Source organism: Silene latifolia, chromosome 1 (genome assembly GCF_048544455.1).
Source record: "Silene latifolia isolate original U9 population chromosome 1, ASM4854445v1, whole genome shotgun sequence".
NCBI classification, from domain to species: domain Eukaryota; kingdom Viridiplantae; phylum Streptophyta; class Magnoliopsida; order Caryophyllales; family Caryophyllaceae; genus Silene; species Silene latifolia.
The window spans coordinates 16,882,394-16,906,032 of record NC_133526.1 but is presented as its reverse complement, the minus strand read 5'-3'; the positions used below and the strand labels follow the sequence as shown (position 1 = coordinate 16,906,032).

Below are 23,639 nucleotides of genomic sequence, written 5' to 3'. Positions count from 1 at the left end.
CCCTTGAAAATGGGATACTTAGTGTGTTTTGAATCGTCCATAACTATAGGATCAACTCTTTGGATTTAACCAATATCAAGAGCACGAGGCTCTGATACCAATTGAAGAGTTAAGAACGATTAACACCTAAGAGGAAGAGAGGGTGAATTAGGTGTACCTTTTTAAAATTTATATCCTTAACTTGGTTAATTAATTAACTTAAGATAAGAATATTGAAGTACAAGGCTTGAGAAACTTAATTGAATGAAGTTCACGAGAAGGTACAGCAGTTCTATGTCACAGTATAGGTGACTGTGACACAGAACTTGATTAGATACATGCGAGAAATAGCAAAGTGGAGGAACGTAAAAGTAAATGAACAAACAAACGACATTTTAAAAATTGGTTCAGCCTCTACTCCGAGGCCTACGTCCAACCGTTATTTTATTGCTTGTTTAGAAATTTACTCAAACTTACTAAACCCCTTACGTACGATGAAAATAACTCGCCAACCTACTCCGGTTGCACTCAAACTTAAAGCTACTCCGCTTTAAGAGTTTATGGGTTCTATCTCAAGGTGTTACAGAATCTTAAATCTCAAAAGTTCAATAAATGAACATGGAGATTACAATGAAGATCTAACACGAGAATCATGGAACAAACTCATTATGTCACAGTACAACGAACTGATACTTGGAGGTTTTACAGCTTTTTCGAAAAACAATTTGAAGACATTAAAATCAAAAAAACGTTTTGCAAACACTTGAAGAACAAAGCTTTAAATGCACAAATGATTTGCAAGGTTTTTACAATAAATGCTTTGGAAGTCTTAAGAAATAAATGTGACTAAGACACTCTATTTATAGTGGATTTAGTCTTTTTTTTTTTTTTTGAGGGAAAGATGCCCGAAGGCATTACTTTATTAACGATTTATCAAACAAAACAGCAGCGTTAGCCGATATAGGCAATACATTGGACCAAACATGCCTACCGACTACTCTAGGAGCTAAATGTGCTAAAGCATGAGCAACACAATTGTTAAGACGACTAGTATGTGACCATCGTACTGACTGAAAATTAGAAACTAAAACAAAGATATCCTCAATGATATTGAAGAAAACACTCCGGCCTTGTTTACGCGCTCGCAGAGCTTCAACCACGAGAAGGCTATCGCTTTCCACTTCCACCTTCGTCACACCATTCCGAGCTGCTTCCTCCAGTCCATCGAGAACGGCTATAGCTTCCGCTTCATCCACCTCCCAACTCTCATCTCGAATAACGGTCAGGCCCCACATAACATCCCCTCGCCCATCTCGACAAACCGCCCTCGTTCCTACACCTTCGCCCTCTTTCACACCCGCATCCACGTTAAGTTTAACATACCCATCCTTGGCTCCCATCCATCCCTCCCCATTGTTCGCATCCCCACCCTCGCTCCTTCCCCTCCCCCTCCGTCTCCCTGGAGTATTGGAATCCAACCCTCCTCCTTCTTCTAACACATCCCTTACCCTACGCACGACTCCCTCCGGATCGATCCTAGCTTCCTCGAAAATAACCTTGTTGCGATGCTCCCAAATTGCCCAGCAGCCAACCATAAAGGTACTACACTCCGTAGAGCTTAACTCCGACCACACCTGCTCCACCCAAGTCCGAATATCCCCTCCCTCATTGTCCCTACCACCCGAAATGCCCAGCTCTTCCCAGACCCATTTTGCCACCCCACACCCCATAAATAAATGAAGACTCGACTCTATACAAGAAGAACAGAACGGGCACATAGAAAACTCACCTCCAATACGGGCTGCAATGTTCGCTCTCGTTGCCAGTGCTTCACTACACATTTGCCAGAAGAAGAGTTTTACGCGGGGCCAGACCGACACTTTCCACATCCGATTCCAAAGCCATCTACTACGTTCCCAGTCAGACGAGCTCGCCATATCACCCACCTCCCCAGCTAGCATCTTGTATGCACTTCGGACCGTATACATACCATCCCGTTCTCTGCCCCAAAACCAAATGTCCCTCTGCCTATTTGGGCTAATGCGTAAGTTCTTCACCCGGTCTACTTCAAAAGGCAAGAGCAGCTGAGCAGCCTTCTCCGCATCCCACTCCCTACCATCATCACGTAGAAGATCGCTCACATGCAACCCTTCGTTCCCCGGCAAGCAAGGTGAAATGATACGACCCGTCTGAGTATTCAGCACCCAAGCATGTCCCCATATCAACGTTTCCATCCCATCACCAATTCTCCTCCGGAGTCCCTGCTCCATTACCGTCCTAGCCTCATAGATACTCCGCCATGTATAGCTGGGATTATGTCCCAAGGAAGCCGTCATGAACTCGCCCTGAGGGTAATATCGAGCCTTCGCCAGTCTAGACCATAAACTACCCGAATTCGTGATTAGGCGCCATGCCTGTTTACCCAATAAAGCGAGATTGAAAAGCCGGAAATCTCTGAACCCAATACCTCCCTCCGCCTTGGGTTTTACCAACTTATTCCAAGCAACCCAAAAAATTCCTTTTTTGTTATCATCATGACCCCACCAAAAACGTGACACTATCGAACGAAGCTCATCACAAAAGTTCGCGGGAATTTTAAAAACACTCATCACATAGGTAGGGAGTGAATTGGCCACTGCCTTTATAAGAACCTCCTTACCAGCCCTAGACAAAATTTTCCCACGCCATCCTTGAAGTCTTTTGCAAAGTTTATCGCGAATAATGTCAGTGATTACTTTCTTTGACCGTCCTATTACCGTCGGTAACCCAAGATACTTCGCCTGTTCCTCAACCACACTGACCCCAAGCCTCTCGGCCACACTTCCTCTTCGGTCCTCAGAGACCCCTCTACTAAAGGAAACAGTCGTCTTGTCTAAGCTCACCAATTGACCCGACGCCATTTCATATTGCCGCAATATACCATTGATGGCCTCAGCTTCCTCTACCGTTGCTCGGGCAAAAAAGATGCTATCATCCGCAAAAAGAAGATGTGAGATGACCGGTGCTGTGGGTGCAACCCGAATCCCATGTATACTATTGTTTTCAACAGCTCTTCTCATCAAGTTTGACAGCGCTTCGGCACAAAGGAGGAATAAGTACGGTGAGAGCGGATCACCTTGACGCAGCCCCCGGCTTGGCCGAAATTCCCGAGATGGTTCCCCATTAATAAGGACCGAAAATGTGACAGAAGACACACAATCCATGACCCGACGTATCCATGTCCCTGCAAAACCCATCGTCCTCATCACGCCGTGAAGAAAACTCCACTCAACCCTGTCATAAGCTTTAGCCATGTCTAGTTTGATCGCCATATACCCTTCCGAGTTTCTATTATTCTTCATATGATGAAAAACCTCAAAAGCAATTAGGATGTTATCAGATATGAGACGGCCTGGCGTAAACGCGCTTTGGTTTTCAGAAATGATATCGCCCAAGAATAACTTCAATCGGTTGGCTAGAACCTTAGACACAAGCTTGTATACAACATTACACAAGCTAATGGGTCTAAAATCACGTATTTTATCCGGCGCTTTCTTCTTCGGGATTAGCACGATGAAGGTTTTGTTGATCTGTTCAGGAGATAACTCACCTCTCAATATGCCGAGAACAGTAGCCACCACCCGCTGCCCCACCACATGCCAGTAGGTTTGGTAAAATAACCCATTCATTCCGTCTGGTCCCGGCGCCTTCAAAGGATGCATTTGGTTTAAGGCTTCAACTATCTCTTCTTCCCGAAATTCGGCTTTGAGCAAGCTATTCATCTGATCCGTGACCCTGCCCTCTAACCCCACTAATATATCATCAAACTGAGCCGGCATCGACGAGGTAAATAGGTCTTGAAAGTAAGAGTTGGCCACATTAGAGACTTCATCATACCCAGCTCGAACCGCCCCCGAATCATCGATTAGGGCTCCAATGTAATTCTTTCTCTTCCTCTCACCAGCTTTGGAATGAAAGAACTTGGCGTTTCTGTCCCCATCTTTTAGCCGTAAAGCACGAGACCTTTGTCTCCAATACTGCTCTTCCTGACGATAGAGGTCCGCTATTTCAGCCACGAGTTTCCTTCGCCTTTGGACATTCACTTCAGAACGGGTCTCGCCATTTAGCCGAGCAAGCTGCCTTCGTTTAGTCTCTAACGATCGCCTAATTTTTCCTATGTTTATCTTCTTCCAAGCATGCAACTCTCGCGCACATTCCTTCAGCCCCTCCATCAAACTCCCATGCCCCCGTGCCATACCCCGTTCAATAGCTTCTTCGCACCCCGGTTCTCCAACCCAAATTTGTTCAAATCGAAATCTGCTTCTAGTCTTCCCCCCAATTTCCCTCCGATCAAAGGTAAGTTTAATTGGAGCATGATCCGACCATTCCCTCTCTAAATGATATAATTTCGCATAAGGGAACAATTCTAGCCAGCTCTCCGAGCACATAGCCCTATCAATCATGCTTTGTCTATTCGCTGCACCAACTTGCCCGTTATCGAAAGTAAACTGATATCCCTCCCATGCGACATCCTTGAGGCCACAATAATCAACCGCCGCTTGAAAATTATTCATCTGCCATTGTGCTCTACTGCCCCCCTTCATCTCTGTCGAAAAGAGAATTTCATTGAAATCCCCAACACATATCCATGGTAAAGCTGACTGCCGATGTAAAAGTCTAAGTAAATCCCATGATAAGTGACGGTCTGACACAGATGGCCAACCGTAGAAACCCGTAACTCTCCATTCTTTGTCACTCTCACGGACATGAAAGTCCATGTGGTGCACCGAAGCCGACACAAACTGACAGTCGATCTCCCTTTTCCACATAAACGCGAGCCCCCCAGATCTTCCCATGCTATCAACATCAAGTCCATCATACCCTTCAAATTTCTCCCTCACCCTCCTCATCTCACGACCACAAAGTTTCGTCTCGCAAAGAAACATCATGGCCGGGGCTTCCCTACGCACTAAAGCACGTAGGGCGTTCACCGTGTCGGGATTGCCCAAGCCCCGACAGTTGATGCTTATAAGATTCATTGGGCCCGGCGGGGTTGAGTTCTCTCAACCTCCGCCTCAGGTATCATGACGCCCCCGTCGTTGGTTAATTTAGCACGCTTTTCCCCCCCTACGGTACCCTCCTCTTCTCTGTCACGTTTCCCAATAATAACCCTCGCCTCCTCCGTGTATGTCATAACTCTCCCCTCCCTTGCAAACTTTTTCCACTCCCGCTTTTTCCCCCCTGTACTCCCTTTCTGTCCACTCGACATAACATCAGTAGTCCCAATCCCATCACCAGCCTCTTCTCCCATCCCCTCCATAATTTGTGAAAAGGACTCCCCCATTTCCCTTACTTCAATCCCCCCTTCGTTCAAACCACCCACCTGCTTCACCAACTCAGACCCAATCGTCAGGCCCCCGTTCCCCAGGCTCTCCACCTCTCTATTTGCATTCACCAGAACCTCCCCCCTTTCCTCTGAACCTCCTGATGGCAAAATAACTGTTGCTTCTTCCTGATGAGACTGTTGTTGCACCATGGATTTCTTTAATTTTAGATCAATTGCTATAGTCTTCAACCGTTCAATCATGTGTGCAATATCAAGCTCCTCATCCCGCTTTTGGACCTCATCAAAGCTCGCATTTAGGTCCCTCCTCGCCTTCCCAGATCCCTCAGTTTTTGTTTTTGTGACTTTCCACGGTGATGCTCGTAACCACTCTCCAAAACGTAACTCTCCCTCTTCATACGGTCCATTGTCGCAATCTTTCTCACCATGACCCATCACACCGCAACCGTAGCAAAAGATGGGCAATCTTTCATATTTGACATCAAAATTAATCACCCTTCCATTCTTCATCTTGATTGGTACTGTCGCCTTCAGAGGTTGGCGGACATCATGGATAATGCGTATCCTCACAGCCCTATCTAGCACACTATCCTGACCATTATCAGCCTCCACAAACGTACCCAAACATTCCCCAATCCGTTGAATATTTGATTGGCTCGATCGACCCGTAATTGGTAAATCATAAACCCTCGCCCAGATGGGAAAATGAACAAGTGGTACATCAGATAGCTTACCTTCTCGGTTGGGTTCGTTGAAACACCAGACAAACTTCTCGAAGTGCCAAGGTTGGCCCTCAAGAACTCGCTGCTTATCCCTTTCTCCATCGAATTTGAAAACGAACGTTTTCTCTTTTGCGTCGATAACATTCCCACAAATTGCCTTCGACAGATTCCATAATCGAGCCATAGTATCGACGGCTGCTTTGATATTGATCGCTCTGGATGCCCATAGTTTTCCAACAAGCATGAATTGTTCTCGTATCTCACCTTCAACCGTCTCCTCATCCCACAGAAAAGCCGTCTTATCTCCCTCCTCCTCTTCCTCCAATGGCCCTTTACCCTTTTGAATCGAACCCCGCGTATTACTCATCTCTGGTACCTGCATAGAAAAACACACAAAGCACAGAAAGACGAACAGAACAGACGATCTCACGACAAAAATCGTGAGATAAGCCCCGAGAAAAAAAGGAAAACCCTAAGACTCTATAGACGGAACCCTAGGAACCCTAGACTTTTTTCATTCTCGGTTGTGATCTAATGTTAAATTGATTTAGTCTTAGATAAGTACAACTTAGAAAGATTAAATCCAATATTAAAATGATAGCTTTGAGTGATGGTAAGTGTTAGACTATATGCTTGGGGCTTAAGAAATCAGAAAACTTAAGCTACTACACTGAACATGTGACATTTTACCAAATTGGCAAAAAGCTTTTCTTACTTTAGAAGTTTGACAAGTCTTCTTTGCCATTTTAGTAAAAGGTGTTTGCACAAATCTAGAGGCTTAGTCAAGTGGGCTTGTGACTCCAAAGTTTCAGATTATTTTTAAGCTTTTGAAAATTCAAATGTTTATGGTTTGAAGTTTTGCAAAGTTTTAAGATTTAAAACATTTTGGTCGAAATTCCTCCTCCGTATGATAGTACCAGAAACCACAGTACAACGTACTGTTGCATGGTTTTGCCATACTTGACTTAAATGAGAATGTTGCACTTAATCTTACATTTTTGACTAAGGCTTAGAAAATAACATTGTCTTGACTTTCTTGATTAGCTTGATCATCTTGAATCATTGTTGAAAGCCCATTTGATTGCTTCAATCACTAATCATTTCAACTAAGAACAAACAATCAAATAGCAAAGGGACTTGGCATCATCAACACAATGTGTTCTAACAATGTTCCGTCCCAAAATCAGTCAAAAAACAGAACAATAAAGCGCATAAAATCGAGCCCCAAACACAGTCCAATCCCCTGCTCAAATCCCGTGCCAAAACAGGACCATTTACAAGCACATTAAGATGGAAATAAGACAACCAAATGTGTTTGGTGTGGTGGTTGCTCACCTCATCCCTTAACCATGAGGTCGGGGGTTCGATCCCTGCCAATGAGAATGGAGCAAACTCTTTGGCCAGTCGTTTACCTCTTCGTGAGAGCACGCGCGGCGAGAGGATTATACACTGTTGTCGCGGTGAACACCCCGGTTTACACCAAAAAAAAAAGACAGAACCGAGTAAGAAAGGGCGAGTTTCCCGACACTTTATCGAGTAACCTATCACCGCTACCTTATAATTTCTTCAATGAACTCGATTCCGACTCAAACCTACTCCGGGCCCTTCAAGCTTGCACCAATTCGAGCCATATAAGAGTCGACCGAACTTAAACAAGACGAAAGTTGGCGTATTTCTTACATAAACGGATGGAGAAGGGAATGAGGAAGGTTTTGGCGCAAGAATTAAGGAAAAAGGGTGAGAAATGAGGTCGGGATCTTAGGTTGAAGCTCGCGTGCAAATGGAGTTGTTGAGTATTGTTGTTGTTGTTTTTGTTGCTGCTTGTTTTTTGAAAAGAAGGGGAAGAAGGAGTAAGGGGGTGGGGACACGAGTATGAGAGAGTGAGATGATAATAATAATAATGATGATGATGGTGATGATGATGATGATGATGATGAAAATGATTTTTTAAGTAAGAGTGAAAGAGAGAGAGAGAGAGAGAGTAAGTGAGTGTTGTCGATATATGATTGGTCGAGATTAAAATAGTCTCACATATCAAAATGTGACGGTTTTATGCTAGACGGGAATACGTCTTAAACCTATTATAATTTAAGACGGAACTTTATTATTATTAATATTATCCTTATCATCCTATCCGACTAACAATATATATTTATACTTTTACATAAACAAGCTTATAAAAATATAGTTTTTATAAAAATCGGGTTTAAAATAAAATTAATTAAATTAAATAATCTAAAAATATAAAATAAAGTAATTGAACGGTTGAATAAATTATAAATGTCATAATCAGAAATTTGCGGGTGTTACAGGTTAATTTTATTAAGAGAGAGGATATTGACGTAGAATATACGAGTAATCTGTGAATTTTTTCTTCTAATTTTTAGAATATAACATAAATATAGACAAAGCTTTCGTATACAAATTGTATACTTTTTTTTATCAATAAATATTGATAAAATATTATTCAGTCAGAACTTTGTGCATTTTTGTAAAAAATTTCATTCATTATTTAGATTTTACAAATAAAATGAATGAGTAGATCCGTGTAATTTTTACACGGGTTTAAAGTTAGTAAAAGGTAAACAAATGACCGGAACGGAGGGAGTATAAGAAGTAAAGACAAAACTAGTTTTAAACCCGTGCAATTTTGCACGGGTTTGATTTTCAAACATTATTATCAACACAATTATTTATTAATATTTATTCATAAAATATTAATAACTAATATCTCTAATCAAATTCAAGCTTTCCAATTAATTTATAGAGGTCACGCTTTACAAAATTTGATCATAAATAAATTAAAAACATGAAAATGTGTAATGTGTGAGATATTTTAATTAAAGGTAAATAAATGATTGGGACGGACAAAGTAACCCTTTTAGTGATATTCTGAAAGGTTTGTCGTCACCAATATAAAACACCATGTTGTCAACTTAAAAGCATATGTTAATAACTAATCTTGATTGGACTTTTCATATTTTAGATTCGGCTTATCGTAAAGAGAGTTACTAAAATAAAAAGTGTAGCCTAATGAGCTAAATATTCTATTATAATCTTGTCTTTCATAAAAATTATACTCCCTTCGTGTAATTTATATTGTCTTAATTTATATTTTTTTAAGATTAATTTTAGGTGAAAGGAAACAAAAAAATTGGGATGAAGAGAGTATAAAACTGATTTTTAATGCAAATATGATTTAAATTGATAAGTGACTTTCGTCATCCGTAATCATTTCAGATGAAATACATTGTAATTATGTATTAAATTTCTAAATTACAGTATGTATTTGTTGGTTATTTAGGAAAAATTCATTGCAAATATATGTGTTGAGAAAGAAATTAAATCGCCTAAATTGGGACCCCAACTTTTGATTAGAAAAGATTTTTTTTTCCTAAAAATGTATGTACATTGTTTTAATGCTGAAAATAGAGAGTGAAAATAATATGCAAAATAAGAGGTTATTTGATTGACACTTTAAAACACACATGAATTGCAAAATCACATGATTTGTAAAAACATGAGTTGTTTAATTGCCATATTTTTTGGAAAATGGAGGAATTAGAAGATCCCAGGAACTTCCAATGCTTACATGATGTAGGAATTGACTTACCTACTCCGCTCTTTGTCATTGAAAGTTCACATGGAATTGAATTACTACATTAGCAACCAAACACTTTTGCCAAATTCACCCGAATTGGATGCAAGAATTTAATTCCTATGAAATTGAAGTTCCTAGGAAAATTAAGTTCCTTGATCAACCAAACGACTCCGAAAATGTGAAACTAATTGTTTTATTTCAAGTCGACGGTACCATTATTTAAAAAATGATTTTTTTTCCTAAATATAAGGAACTAATGGGAACTCTGAGTCCATTTTTTACTATATATATATCATAATCATCTTAATAATAAAATTATTAATAATGGGAAAATTGTTATAATCAAAATTGGAAAAATTTATATTTTATTATTTAATAGTTAGTATATAAAATTCTTGTTAAATTACTAGTTTATTATTTAATATTATTTTGCAAGATACGTACAAAACATAAACATTGAAGTACAAAACATGACGGTTTTTGAGAAAATTAATTCCAGATTACTTTATGCGGGTCCCACCTTTTCTTTAAAAAAAAATTGTATTTGATGACGTGGACGCATGAGGATGCTTGAAATGTTCTTGTATTTATATAGATAAGATATTGAAGACAAAACAACAATAATAACAATAATCATGGCAAAAGACTAATAAACGTAACAAAATTCGTAGCAAAATATTAATAATCTACATAGTATAAAAGATGGTTTTTTTTCAAGAAATCCTATTGGTCCCCGAATTTTAGGATTGAAAAAATAATTCTTTTGGTAGGGACCCCTCATGTTCATTCCACTGATTTAATTACTCTCTCACTCAATTTTAGTTACTTTCCATTTCATTTATTTCATGATTTCATTCAAATTTAATTCATGGGTCATTTAATTTACTCAAAAAATCACAAGAGTATTTCATTTATTTCATAATTTCATTCAGATTTTATTCATGGCACATTTAATTAAGGTATACGAATATCCTCATAATAAAAGTATTCAAAAACTATTTAATTAATGTAAAAAACAATCATAATTAAGAAAATACATTAATCTGAATGATTGAGAAATTCATATTTTTGTATTAAGTACCGAAAAAAGACGCCTAGAATGGTACAAAACTGCCAAAAATGATTAGAAAATTGATAATATAATCAAACCTCATAAGATAGATGCGGTGGTTAAGATTTATCATATCACACACAAAACACATGAAAAGTATTTCAAGAAAGATGAATTGAAATCCAAAATTTTAGTTCAAGTTGAATAAGACTGAGAAGGTAAAGAAAAAATAAACAAGTCTCATTGTTCTTGGCCTTATTTTTCCACTGAGGGAGAGCCTAAAATTAGGAGGGATAATATAATGGAGATTGGAGAGTCATGACAAGTTGATTAAAGTAATCATGTAAATAATTTGAGTTTTACACTTTACACTGTTACAGTGATGGAGAGCAATAGAGCATGAGGGAGGCGGAAGAGTGAAAGATTTTAGGAAGAGGGCGAGGTGCATTTGATAGAATTATGGTTGAAATATATGGCAAGTCAAATTAATTTGATACACCCCCTATTTCAGTTTTATTACTCAAATTTTTTTGATAGAATTATGGTTGAAATATATGGCAAGAGTTTAGTGAGGCTTAGCCCAATTTTTTTTTTGGGTAATACTCAAATTAATTACTCCCCCTATTTCAGTTTTATTGTCTGCTTCACTATAAAATTTATCCCAAAATAATTGTCTACTTTTGAAATTTGATAAGTATTTACACTACGAATTAATTGTCTTTTCCATTTTGTTAACATTTCTTAAATCCACCCGACACTATTTAATGTATAAACATAATTATCGTATTATTTTGTTACTTGAGAATAGTTCCTCTAATTATATTAGTATTAATTAACATCTTTTTAATTTGAGTTACCCTGAGTCTCTGACACAGGCGTTGTGAGGGTTAGTGTCGACTGTCGAGAGGTGGATACGACTATTTTGTGCGAATTTTTCAATTCGATATCGTGTCAAACACGCGACACGACAACTAAGTAAAGTGCAGGAGTTACATAGTTTTGAATATCAAAATTTAAAGAGCGGCCTGTAACGACTGTATTATGTCGTCAAAATGAAAATCATTACTTAAATTATATGTATGTTGAATCTTTAATTATAGACTTTTTTTATAGTATCACAAACTCATATCATTGCACATTTAATAACACTCATTTAATTATATGTTCATGTCCAATAATAGCATATGTTATTACGATTCGTGCATTTATTGCACGGGTTTAAAACTAGTTTGTGATAAAGTTTAGTAAATTGTGGTCATAAACATAATATATATTTGGAGATATATTATGGCAATATATACCTATTGATTAATAAAAGCTTTTTTTTTCGAGGCTTTTTTTTTCCTCAAAGCCTAATGTGATCGCAAATCTGGGTTTACAAAACACCATCAACGTAAAAACATAGCTAGCCCTATGATTTTCACGAGTAATAGATCTAGTGCTTTAAAGAAAATTATCATACATTATATTTTTTTTAAAGGGGCCTTAATCTACACTTTTTTGCCTAGGGCCCCAAAACATTAGGACCGAACTGATCCAAAAACCAAACCTCTTCCTCTTCGTCATCGTCCCATCTTCTTCCACTTCCACCTCCTCCAGTAGCGGACCTTCGATTTCAGTGATATAGGTGGACACTAAAAAAAATTGGGAACAAAAATAATAAAACAACCTAAATTTAAATTGATAATTAAAATCTATAGGGTTACTGGGAAATGAATTATATTATTTGCAAATTTCAAATTACTTAGACATATTAACAATTAAGAACTAAAAAAAATACTGAAAAAATGACTGAAAAATATATCAAATTAGGGTGAATAACATACTCAGAAATAGTGGAAGGAGACGTGTGGCGGAAAGGCAACGATGGCGAATAGTAAGGAGAGTTAGAGAATGCAACTATGTATGTATGTCTTGTGGTTTTGTTGAGGTGGTGTCAGTCGATGGCAAGTGAACAAAGAAAGAAAGGGCAACGGTCGTAGGGGATGCAGAAGTAGCATTTAGGGGATTAAGGTTCGTTCACCAAGTTTACGTCTAGATTGAAAAAATGGACTGAATTGGTTTGTTTTGGCTCATACGGATTGAATTGTTTGAAGGATTTTTTTGTTACCCGATTTAAAACATCGTATCTTATATATATATATATATATATATATATATATATATATATATATATATATATATATATATATATAGAGAGAGAGAGAGAGAGAGAGAGAGAGAGAGAGAGAGAGAGAGAGAGAGAGGTTCAAATGAGTCCACCTAAATAATTGAATCCCTAAGTCCTAATCTAAGCCATTAGATCTTGTAAGATTGATGATTGATATTTGAAACTTCAAAGCAATTTTTTTTTTTTTTTGGTGCAAAAGAGGGGCGAAGCCCCGATACAAAAACGAAATTAATTAGTAACTAGACGAGGTATAGCTACTCCTAAAATGTCTTCACGAAGAATCGAACGGAGGCCGTCCGGAGGATGATCGTAGTAATTAACATTGGTGCTAGCCGTTACTCCCTCGTTAGCGAGCCAGTCAGCTGCTCTATTAGCTTCTCGGAATACATGATCCACTTTAACCACCCAACCTTCTAGCTTGATAAGATTGATGCATTGTTGAACGATGGGGCGTAAACTATTACTCAAGAGTTATTCTTCATGAATGAAACTAACACAGGTCTTATTGTCCATATGAACTAATAGTTTGCGAATTCCCAAGGCTCGAGCTTGTTTCAAACCCACAACTAGGGCGTGCATTTCCGCCCTCATGGAGGTACAAATGCCACCCAAAAAGTTGTAAGCGCTTAGAAAATCACCCGTCTCATCACGTAAAATACCCCCGCAGCCGGCAGGACCTGGGTTTCCCTTTGATGCACCATCTGTATTCAAAAAAACCCATCCGTGTGGAGGCGTATTCCAGCGAATAAAACGCTCCTCGTGCACAGTACCCGGTATTGGGATAAAAATGGAGAATGGGCCGAGAGCTTTTCTTGTAATTTCGAATTGTTGCCTTAAGAACCGAATGGGTTCCAATGGATTATCATCAGACCTTCCGAAAGTAACATTATTTCGCCACCGCCATATCCACCAACAAGTTATCGCAAATTTCATGGACCAATCATGAGAAGCTAAAGGGATGCCGTCGCTAGCATTTTTGGATATCCAAGTTTTAAATGGTAGGGTAAAAAAGGAAGGGGAAACGACACACTCACCTAAAAGGTCCCATAGTTCTCTGGAATAAGGACAACGGCGTAGGTGATGATCGGTTGACTCGTCTTCCTCGAAGCATCGTGGGCAAATGGGATCATCGTGAATCCCTCTACGGACCCGGTTATAATTGGTCATGAGACGACCATGTGCAGCAAGCCAAATAAACATACGGACTCTTTGTTGGACCGGTAATTTCCATATGACATGCCACGCTATAGGCTCCGTCTCTGGACTCATATCGGCAGTTTTGATGAGAGTTAGAGTAGATTTGATTGTAAATTTTCCGCTAGATGATGCATTCCAGTAGAGCGAGTCCTCCAAATACGGTTCCGGCGATAGGTAATACGCTGCAATCTTGAGAAGGTCATTACGGGATAAATAATTAGAGAAAACTTCCCATCTCCAGCCATAGCTCTCGCTCCACATGTCTGCCACAGTTGCTCATAGTATAGACTCGGGGATAGGTGCTATTACACGGTCAGACAAACATCCCGCATCTACCCACGAATGGTCCCAGAATAGCGTTTTCCTTCCATTCCCGACTGCTACCGTGCTCCCGCTATTTATAATCTTTGCTTGTGATGTGATACCGGCCCAAACATTAGACATATTTGGTTTGGGTTGAAACATATCGACATCGCACCTCCCATTACAGTACTTCGCTTGAATGACCCTAGCCCATAATGCTCGAGGTTCAGTAAGAACCCTCCAACCCAATTTAGTAAGGAAAGCCGCGTTTGATTGTCGAGATGACCGAATACCAAGGCCGCCTGAAGACTTCGGTCTCTGTACTGTATCCCATGATAAAAGATGAACCTTTCTATGCTCTTCATTCCCTCCCCATAGAAACCTTCTTGTTTTCCGATCAAGAGAATCACAAATCGAACGCGGTAGTTTAGCTGTTTGCATACTGTAGTTAGCAAGGGTAGACAAGGTTGATTGGACAAGAGTGTTTCGACCCGCCAACGATAGATATTTCGTCTGCCACCCTGCAAGTCTTTTATTGAACTTCTCTTCTAAATTTGAAAAAGTGGCTTTGGTTACCCGACCGTTTATGGTTGGCATCCCCAAATAAGTCCCTAGGTCGGTTGTGTCCTCGAACCCGAGGATGCTCTTTACCGCATCCATGTCCGAACTATCCGTGTTTGAGCAGAAAAAAATTTTCGATTTTGTGACACTCACTTTTTCTCCCGATGCTTGACAAAAATTGTCCAGCACATATTTAATTACTATTGCTTGATCAGCTCTTGCTTTCGCGAAGAGTACCATATCGTCTGCGAAGAAAAGATTAGAAATTCTAGGCCCATTCTTGCATATTGGTAATGGTATCCAATCATTGCCTCACACTCTAACGTCGATAGCCTGCTGTAACTTCTCAAGGCACATGACAAATAAATAAGAAGATAGAGGGTCACCTTGACGGACTCCTCTTATAGGCTTGAATTTCTCAGTTGGCTCCCCATTCCATAGAATTTGCATAGACGGAGTCGTTACACATTCCATCACAATGTCTATCATTAAGCCCGGAAATTGCATATCCTTCATTGTGTCTTCAATAAAACTCAATTTGAGACGATCATATGCCTTTTCCAATTCGATTTTGATTGCCATATACCCGGTTTTACCTTTCTTCTTTCGCATTGTATGTAACCTTTCTTCTTTCGCATTGTATGTATTGCTTCTTGAAAGATCACTATATTGTCCGTTATTTGTCGACCCGGTACGAAACCACTTTGATTTTCGGAAATAAGCCATGGAATGAAGAACCTTTTTAATGCGATTAGCGATAGTTTTGCTAATGATTTTGTATGCTACATTACATAGACTTATGGGGCGAAATTGTGAGATATGTTCGGGGCCGCTAACCTTTGGGATTAATACGATATGGGTATCATTTAAACCTTCCGGGAAACCCTTGCCTTCCAAAGCCTTCAAGACCATTTCGTATACATCGTGCTGAACTATGGACCATTGTTTTTGATAAAAGAGAGCTTGAAAGCCATCGGGTCCAGGTGCTTTGAGAGAGCCCATATTAAAAACGACATTATCGATCTCTTCCGGTGAGTAATATTTATTGAGCCATTCCAAATGTTCCTGACTAAATTCTTGAAATAGGTCGTAAGGGATATCTGCCGCTTCTGTATTAGTTGTATCATCTGTATATAACTTCTGATAATAATCAACTACTAGATGCTTGGCATTAGACCAGTTATCGACCCATACCCCTTCGTCATTCTTTAGAGAATTTATACGGTTTCGCCATCTACGGATTAAGGTACTGACCTGGAAGTACGAAGTATTTCAGTCTCCATCCCTAATGAATTCCACCCTCGATTTTTGATACCAAAGGAGTTCCTCGCGTTCAAGGATATCGTCAAGCTCCTTCCTTAAGGTCGCTTCTAATTTTATAAGATGAGACTGTCGACGGATCGCTAATTCTCTATGACAACCTCCAATTCGGGCTATCAGTTCGCGTTTTTTGCGAAATATGTTGCCAAAAACATCTTCATTCCACTGCTGCAACTTATTTGATAAATCATTTAATTGGGTAACCAAATTATTATTATTCGTCCAACTTGAAGCAATAAAGTCAGAGAAATTTTCATGCGTCATCCAGGCCGCTTAGAAACAAAATGGGCGTTGAACCGAATTGAGAAGAGCGAGCCCATTAGGTGAAATAAGCAAGGGACAGTGGTCCGATTGAAACGCGGGGAGATGTCGAACACAGGCATCGCTAAACATCACACTCCATTCACTATTGCATAAGGCTCTGTCCAGCTCCGCACTTTGACGCGTTTCCTCCGATTTCCCTCGAGCCCACGTGTGTGCAGGCCCTGAAAACTCGACCTCGATTAGTTGACAGTTTTCTATCCAATTATTAAATAGGTCACATCTCCGAGCCATGTTAGAATCACCCCCATGGCGCTCAGCTAAAGACTGTGTCTCGTTATAGTCCCCAGCTAATAGCCAAGGGTGATTGTTTGTATGTGCGAAACGTTCCAACTCAGCCTATAATTCAGTTCGATTACTCGGATTTGGGCTGGCGTAGACAGCTGAAAAGAACCAAGGAGTCTCTCCGTTACGTGATACTTCGATCGTTATCTACTGAGGATGCTCTTTGACGGGAGTAATCGTCACGAATTCTGATCTCCAATATAGCCAAATGCCTCCACTCTAGAGTGACCGCTATATCCTATGATTTTCTGAACTTTCTGAGCGTGTTCGCCATTCATATGAGTTTCCACTAGGGCGAGAATCGCGGGTTTGTAAGTTCTGACAACCTCTTTGAGAGCATTGATCTTATTCTTATTACCGGTCCCTTTTATATTCCACACCATACAGGTGATGGGGGACAAGTTGGGTGTTAATGCGGGTATTCTATCCGACATATGGAACGGGGCATAAAGTAGATGTGTTAGATACGATCGACAGAATTTGATTAATGTTCCATGGTATCGACATCTCCATTTGGAGTGTCGATGGATCCTCCTGGATTAAGCTGAAGTTGATGTCCATCACTGGACTCTCCCGTACCATCACCCCCATATAAGGTGCGAGAGTCTTCTTCCACATCGATCTTGTGATAGTTTGTGTCGGGGGTATCATTTCGAACTGTGGGTGTTGGGGTAGATGACTGATTTGTGGTAATTTGAGGTCCAAGTAAGGAATGTGAGGGTCCATGATGTTCGAGTGTTGCTGGAGCAGGGGAGGTATTTTTTTGAATCGACTTAATAGAGGAGGTAGTTTGGGTATGAGTAGGGATAACTTGTGGGTTGGATTTTGTTAAGTTTGTGATATTTTGAAGAATATTAGGATTATTATTTTCAACAATATTGAAATTATTTTTGGTTAAATTATTTTTGGATGGATTTTGGAAATTGAGGAAGATTTTGAGGCTCTAATTATGAGACGGGATTGAGAAAGCATCTTGCTAGCTTGTTTATTGAAGGAAAGAATTCTTTGATTGATTACCGAATTATTTTCCGTAATCTTTTTGGAGTTGAATTGTATATCTTCAGTGACCACATTAGAAAATTGCAATCCCTGAATACTATCGGAATTATTTATAATATCAAAACGGGACCCCTGTTGCGCTTGATTATTGGCGTAATTGAACACCGTTTTGCTCGTGCTTGGGCCTGATCCTGGAGCCGTCTTACCCTGGTTGTTGGCTGCCTTCCTTCTTAAGGGTTTGGTAACCATCATCCAAGTTCCAAAATCGTCTTTCTCCTTGGGCCTGAGACCCGCTTCAAAAGAATTGTTAGGGACTTGATCACTAACCATTGCTTGCTGTGACTCCTTCTGTTGAATATTATCTGCTGCATTGCTCATCTCATTCGTGTGACATGATTCCACATTGTGGCCTAATTTGCCACAGTTGAAACATATCATCTTTAATTCCTCATATTGAATACAATAAATTTTGTCGTTTAACCTGAATTTGGATAATAAAGGTTTTGATATATCGACCTCAACACTCATTCTCGTAAACTGTCCCCTTTCAGCTAAGGCAATATTCTTGTCTATTCGAATGACTTCTCTAATTCTCGAACCCACCTTTCTGAGAAATGCTTCATTAAAGTATTCGACATGAAGGTTATGAATGCGCACCCAAGCCGTTAGGAACTTAATTTTGTCCTCTGATGGCACAAAATTTGGTCGCCATTTCCGTATTGTCAGGTAATGGTCGTCTATCATCCATGGCCCTTGGGTGATAACATGTTCATAATATTCTCTCGATGTAAAACGGGCTATATAGTATGAACTGGTCAAATCAGTAAGGGTTAGCTTCCCTTTGATTGACCATTTCGCTTGCAACTTTCTCATGAGCCAGAGATAGCCTATGTTCTTATCGAACATTTTTATTATTAAGGAACGTCTCCATGGCTTTCGTAAATGTGCTTTTTCTTCCTTAGTGAGTGTGATGCGCGACAGACATTGTCATCCTCATCCGGTTCCGTCTCAGTATCATCATCAGATTCGAGATCGATATCTTCCAGAGAAATATCATTCAAAGGATTTGTGCTCGAATCGAACCCTTGAACTGTCTCCTTGTATGAGAGGATTGACCCTCTATGATTGGCTTGGAAATGGGGTGAAGGGTTGTTGATAATAGGCAGAGAGTTCCCTGGATCCGACATTTGTGGCGGCTCGCTAATGAATTCGCTTAGATGCATAGTCTTTCGTTTTGAGTTTTTTGTGTTTGATGAAGGATCTGGGGGATTGAGTTGAATGGGTGTGGTCTCTGGCGAGAGACCAGTAGTAGTGGCCTCCATGGAGCAGGGGAGAACTTTATCTCTCTAGAACTTTTCAAAGCAATTTTTGAAATGAAACTTTAATATTTTATAAGTAAAATTTTAATCAGTAAATGTAACTTTTATTCTTTACGTTTGTAACTTTAATTTTTTATAGTCATTTTCTAAATAAAAATAAAAAATTTATGAATTTGTGAATATAACTTTAATGTTTTACGAGTGAAACTTTAATGATTAAAAGTGTAACTTTAATTTTTTTATAACCTTTTTAATTTTAAATTTTGAATTTATGAAATAATATAACTGTGACTAATGTTTATTCAATTTAACAGATTTTTGACTGTAACTTTATAGTTATGCACGTGTAACTTTAACGATTAAAAGTGAAACTTTAATTTTTGTTAGGACATTTCTTATAAAAAAATTTGATATTAAGTAATAATGTTAACTTTAACGATTAAAAGTGAAACTTTAATTTTTGTTAGGACATTTCTTATAAAAAAAATTGATATTAAGTAATAATGTAATTGTGACTAAAATGTATTTAATTTCAATAAAAATTTAATGTTTTACGAGTCAAACTTTAGTATTTAAAAAGTGTAACTTTAATTATTTCAGGCCATTTCTAATTTGAATTGTATAATAAAGTAATTGTGACTAATATTTATTTAATTTCACTGATTTACGAATAAAACTTTAATGTTAAACAAGTGAAATTTTAACGGTAACAACTGAAACTTTAATTTTTCTTATGCCATTTTCATTATAAAAATTTGTATATATGTAATAATGTAAAAATTTGTGATTTCTCTAATTTGCGATTGTAACATTAACTAGTTCGGGTGCCCGTGAAACTCACGGGTTGTCTCCGGTTGTTGGTATTTGTAATTGTGGGGTTGCATTCAGTAGTGTATTTTTTCTTTTTTTTTGTTGTAGCGGGTTGTTTTTGAGTAAGTTGTGTCATGCCGTCAAGTTTGTCTAGCATAGAAGTGAACCAAGACATTAATAAGAAGAAACTAAATAAAATTTCGGAGTATTGTATTCAAACATGAAGAACAATTCAGTAATATTATAAGGGAGTAGAATCACGTGAACAACAATTTTGTCAATAATTCTTATCAGAGGTCACGTCTACAAAAATATTTTGTTAATAGTGCTAAAATGTATTAAAAGTTCCGTTTTGATTTGTCCCTTTTGTTGTAGTTGGTGGTTTTTGGTGTGTTTTTTTTTTTTTGCGTCCTCATTGCGTTTTATGGTGATGTCTCCTGTGCTTTTGTGCGCTTGTTGGCGATACTTCCCTCCATCTTGATGTCTTTTTCACCTCTTCTAGGCCTGCAATTTTCAGTTTTTTTTGTTACATCTTTATTTCCGAATGTGTTTGTGAACTTAGGAGTTGTTTGGTTGCCTCTTAAAAACATGGGAACTTGATAATCCCATGAATTGGGATTTTAGGCACTTGTTTGGTTGCCTTTTTTTAACTAAAATGGAGGAATTGGAACTTCCTACATGAACTTAATTCCCACATGATGTAGGAATTGGCTTACCTAGCCCCCCCTTGGTCATTCTCAATGCCTACATGCTTTATATTTGAGAATTACTATTCTACCCTTGTTCAAACCATTTATTTATTTTTTATATTTTAGAGTAATTAATGTTATGAAGGATAAAACAGTATTTATTGTGAAAAATCATGGGAATTAAGGTGCTCCAACCAAACAACATATAGGAACTTTCATGGGAAATGTGAATTACTTAATGGCAACCAAACAAGTTTAGGTTATTTCCCATGAATTACATATAGGAACTCAATTCATGTGAATTGTAACTTACTACATGAATTAAATTCCTACATGAACCAAACGACTCCTTATTATTCAGTCAATAAGCTTTACATACTTTTCCGTATTTTTTCGCTTTTCCTTCTTGTCCGGAGTTTGGGATGAAAATCCTGCTTTCGTAGGTGTCCGTGGGGGTCCCTCCTGCTCTAGGGTTGCCTGCGTTTTTTGTCACATGTAAATATTCCGTCTTTTAAATTCTATATTTCTGGCATTGTGCGTGTTTTTCTGTTGTACCTTTTCTTTGCCTTTATTCATCATGGTTTTGCTCTCTTCGTCTTCCTCTGACGTTATTGTTTTTTGTCCTTTGAGTTCTCGTTCTAAACCAAATTTGCTCATTCCCACCTTGACTTTGAATGTGTGTTGTTTCCCTATACATTGTTGTAATATGTCGAAGACCCTTTCCTTCCCATTCTCCTGCAAGTAATATTTGTAGCTATTTAGTATTTGGTTAATAATATGTAGTGGAGTTTCTGTTAACGATATTTAATGGAACATATATATATGTATATTGGTGGTTGGTGAGTTGTACCTGCTCATATATATCTAGCAGCTTGGTTATTGGTTTCCCAATCACCTTCTCTGCTTCTTTGTCGAATAGGACCAGCTTAGCGGAGGTTTCTCCATCTGATATGGTTGTCATAATCCTGTACCTGTTTGTTTTGAAGTGTTTATTTCTTGTTTTTTTTTTCTGTCACATAGAAGGTTTTGTTTGTTTACCTTTGTGTAGGATATTGGACCAACTTGTTGCATTGGAAGCATGTTTTGTCCTCTTGTAGGCCACTCTTACATGTTGTGCAAGACATGTACCTCCACTCAACATCAGTGCGTATTTCTATTATAGTCCCTTTGCAAACAAACATCTGTTTCTGTTGGACATGTTTTAAGCTATGAATCAAATTTTGAATGTTTCATTATTCGTAATATACATTATTGTTGGGGACTGTGTCTCATTTACCTCGTCTGGTAGTTCCATCTGTTGTAGCTCCGCAAGACTTTTGTTCGGAGGTTCCTCGGTAACTGTTTCGTTGTTGATGTGGATGAACTTTACCGGTGTCTGTTCGTCTAGGCTGTATAATGAGATGTTAGTATGGATTTTTTTTCCTTTTATTGAAGAATTTATGGGACTTTAAACATTGGTGTTTTGATTAACTCGCCTTTGTGCCAGGTTTGTTGCTTCCGGAATGTCGAGGTTGATGTATATTTTTGTCCCATAAGTTGATTGTAACTGGTGAACACCTAATATTTTGCACTTTGTTATTTGTATTTATTTTCTGTTTAGGGAATGGTATAAAGCTTTGTTACCTTCGTAGTATACGACTTTCATAGATGTTATCACAGCTGTCATCACTTCCCCGTTGGTTGTTGCCACAGTTGTTTCATTTATTTGGTCTGCTGCATTGCCCCAAAGCGTAACTCTCACTGGTTCCTTCTTGCGAAGTTGATTAGTTTTTTGTTAGGTGTTAATCTAGGTCATTTGGAAAGGGTTGTTTGTGGTGTAACTAATCTTACCCGGCGTCCTGGATGTATACATGGCGGAGAAGTGTTTTTCCACCCTTTGTCATGACTTCTTTCTTGTTCTCAACGGTTGTTAGCACACCAACAACATCTGCAAAATGTATGGATCGGAGCACCTTGACCCAACAGATATAGACAAGATAATACACGCTGAGATACCTGATAAAGAAGCAGACCCAGTTGGATATGAATCAGTCATGCAGTTCATGGTACATGGCCCATGTGGCGCTGCGAACTTAGACTCACCGTGTATGGTTGATGGAAACTGCTCGAAATATTACCCAAGAAAATTTGTTAATGAAACATCAATTAGTGAAGATGGGTATGTTTTGTTGGGGTGTTGGGACTATTGTCGGTTTGAGTCTTCTTCTTTGGCTGCTGCACTCTCCGCCGTCACTATAGAGTCCCCTTTTTGGACCCCTTATTTCTTGGTCACTGCAAGCGACTTGGCTGGGTTGTTGAAAAGGAGAGGGAGACAACGATTCAGTTGGCACTTGGGTGGGGAGTCTGGGCTGGGGTTGCCTTTGGTGCATGGCAGCATTTCTCCTCTGCGCAATAATAGATCTTCTAAGGTTTCTGTTATGTGTGGTTTGAGATGGGTGGGGTTTGGCAATTTCTGAAGTAATCCCACAGAATGATTGGTGGGTAGGTTGGGTGAGGATGCTCGGTTGTGGTTGAGCTTTGCTTTTGAAGGTTTTTCTTTTCTTCCGCTTTTCTGCCAATATTCGCTTCCTGACGAATCTATTTATTTTGGCCCAAAACCTGTTTGCCGCGTTATTCTGGAACGCGTGAATTGCTTCTCCCAGGTTTTCCATGTCATAAAAGGCGCCGACTGCAATGCATTGGTTAAGTAAAGAGATTTCAAAGTTAGTGTTCGGTAGGTTACTGTAAGGCGGCCTTGTTTGTGGCGCCTTTGGTCCATTTGATGATAACATGCTCAGCATAAGCAGTGTAACTAATAATGTTCTACGCCGCTAATAATGTTCTCCGTTTGCACAATAAAAGATTAAGAAGAATTATTTTAAATAATCAACTACGGTTACAGGAAATAAATATGCAGTAATATGTTTGGGGACAAACTTAACTAATCCAATACAAGATCAGAGCATTGTTTTTTTTTTTTTTACACAATACCTCCTATGAACTACAATGA

The 23,639-nt window shown here is 38.8% G+C and overlaps 2 protein-coding genes across 2 annotated transcripts; both read right to left on the bottom strand.

Moving 5' to 3' along the window:
- Positions 1–893: 893 nt before the first annotated feature.
- On the bottom strand, positions 894–14,304 carry LOC141641217 (uncharacterized). Its single transcript, XM_074449888.1, has 3 exons — positions 13,342–14,304; positions 5,095–6,400; positions 894–4,927 (listed from the first exon to the last, which is right to left on the bottom strand). The coding sequence occupies exons 1-3, from the start codon at positions 14,302–14,304 to the stop codon at positions 894–896; spliced, it is 6,303 nt and encodes a 2,100-aa protein (XP_074305989.1).
- Positions 14,305–20,316: 6,012 nt separating this feature from the next.
- LOC141653180 (replication protein A 70 kDa DNA-binding subunit B-like) lies at positions 20,317–22,034 on the bottom strand. The gene is made up of 5 exons (XM_074460895.1): positions 21,689–22,034; positions 21,501–21,621; positions 21,206–21,385; positions 21,030–21,127; positions 20,317–20,465 (listed from the first exon to the last, which is right to left on the bottom strand). Exons 1-5 carry the CDS (start codon positions 21,829–21,831, stop codon positions 20,384–20,386), a joined length of 624 nt encoding a protein of 207 aa, XP_074316996.1. The 5' UTR covers positions 21,832–22,034; the 3' UTR covers positions 20,317–20,383.
- Between the last annotated feature and the right edge of the window lie 1,605 nt (positions 22,035–23,639).

What these genes read in the sequence shown, in the direction of transcription:
- LOC141641217 (XM_074449888.1), bottom strand. Translation starts at nt 14,304, where the DNA reads ATGTGGAGCGAGAGCTATGGCTGGAGATGGGAAGTTTTCTCTAATTAT. An exon ending in ATATGGACAATAAGACCTGT is followed by an intron (nt 6,401 to 13,341) that starts GTTAGTTTCATT and finishes TTTTCTATGCAG; the next exon opens with GTACCAGAGATGAGTAATAC. An exon ending in ACGTGACAGAGAAGAGGAGG is followed by an intron (nt 4,928 to 5,094) that starts GTACCGTAGGGG and finishes TACGTGCTTTAG; the next exon opens with TGCGTAGGGAAGCCCCGGCC.
- LOC141653180 (XM_074460895.1), bottom strand. Translation starts at nt 21,831, where the DNA reads ATGTTTGTTTGCAAAGGGACTATAATAGAAATACGCACTGATGTTGAG. An exon ending in TGCTAGATATATATGAGCAG is followed by an intron (nt 21,386 to 21,500) that starts GTACAACTCACC and finishes TATTACTTGCAG; the next exon opens with GAGAATGGGAAGGAAAGGGT. An exon ending in AAGCGAAAAAATACGGAAAA is followed by an intron (nt 20,466 to 21,029) that starts GTATGTAAAGCT and finishes TGAAAATTGCAG; the next exon opens with GCCTAGAAGAGGTGAAAAAG.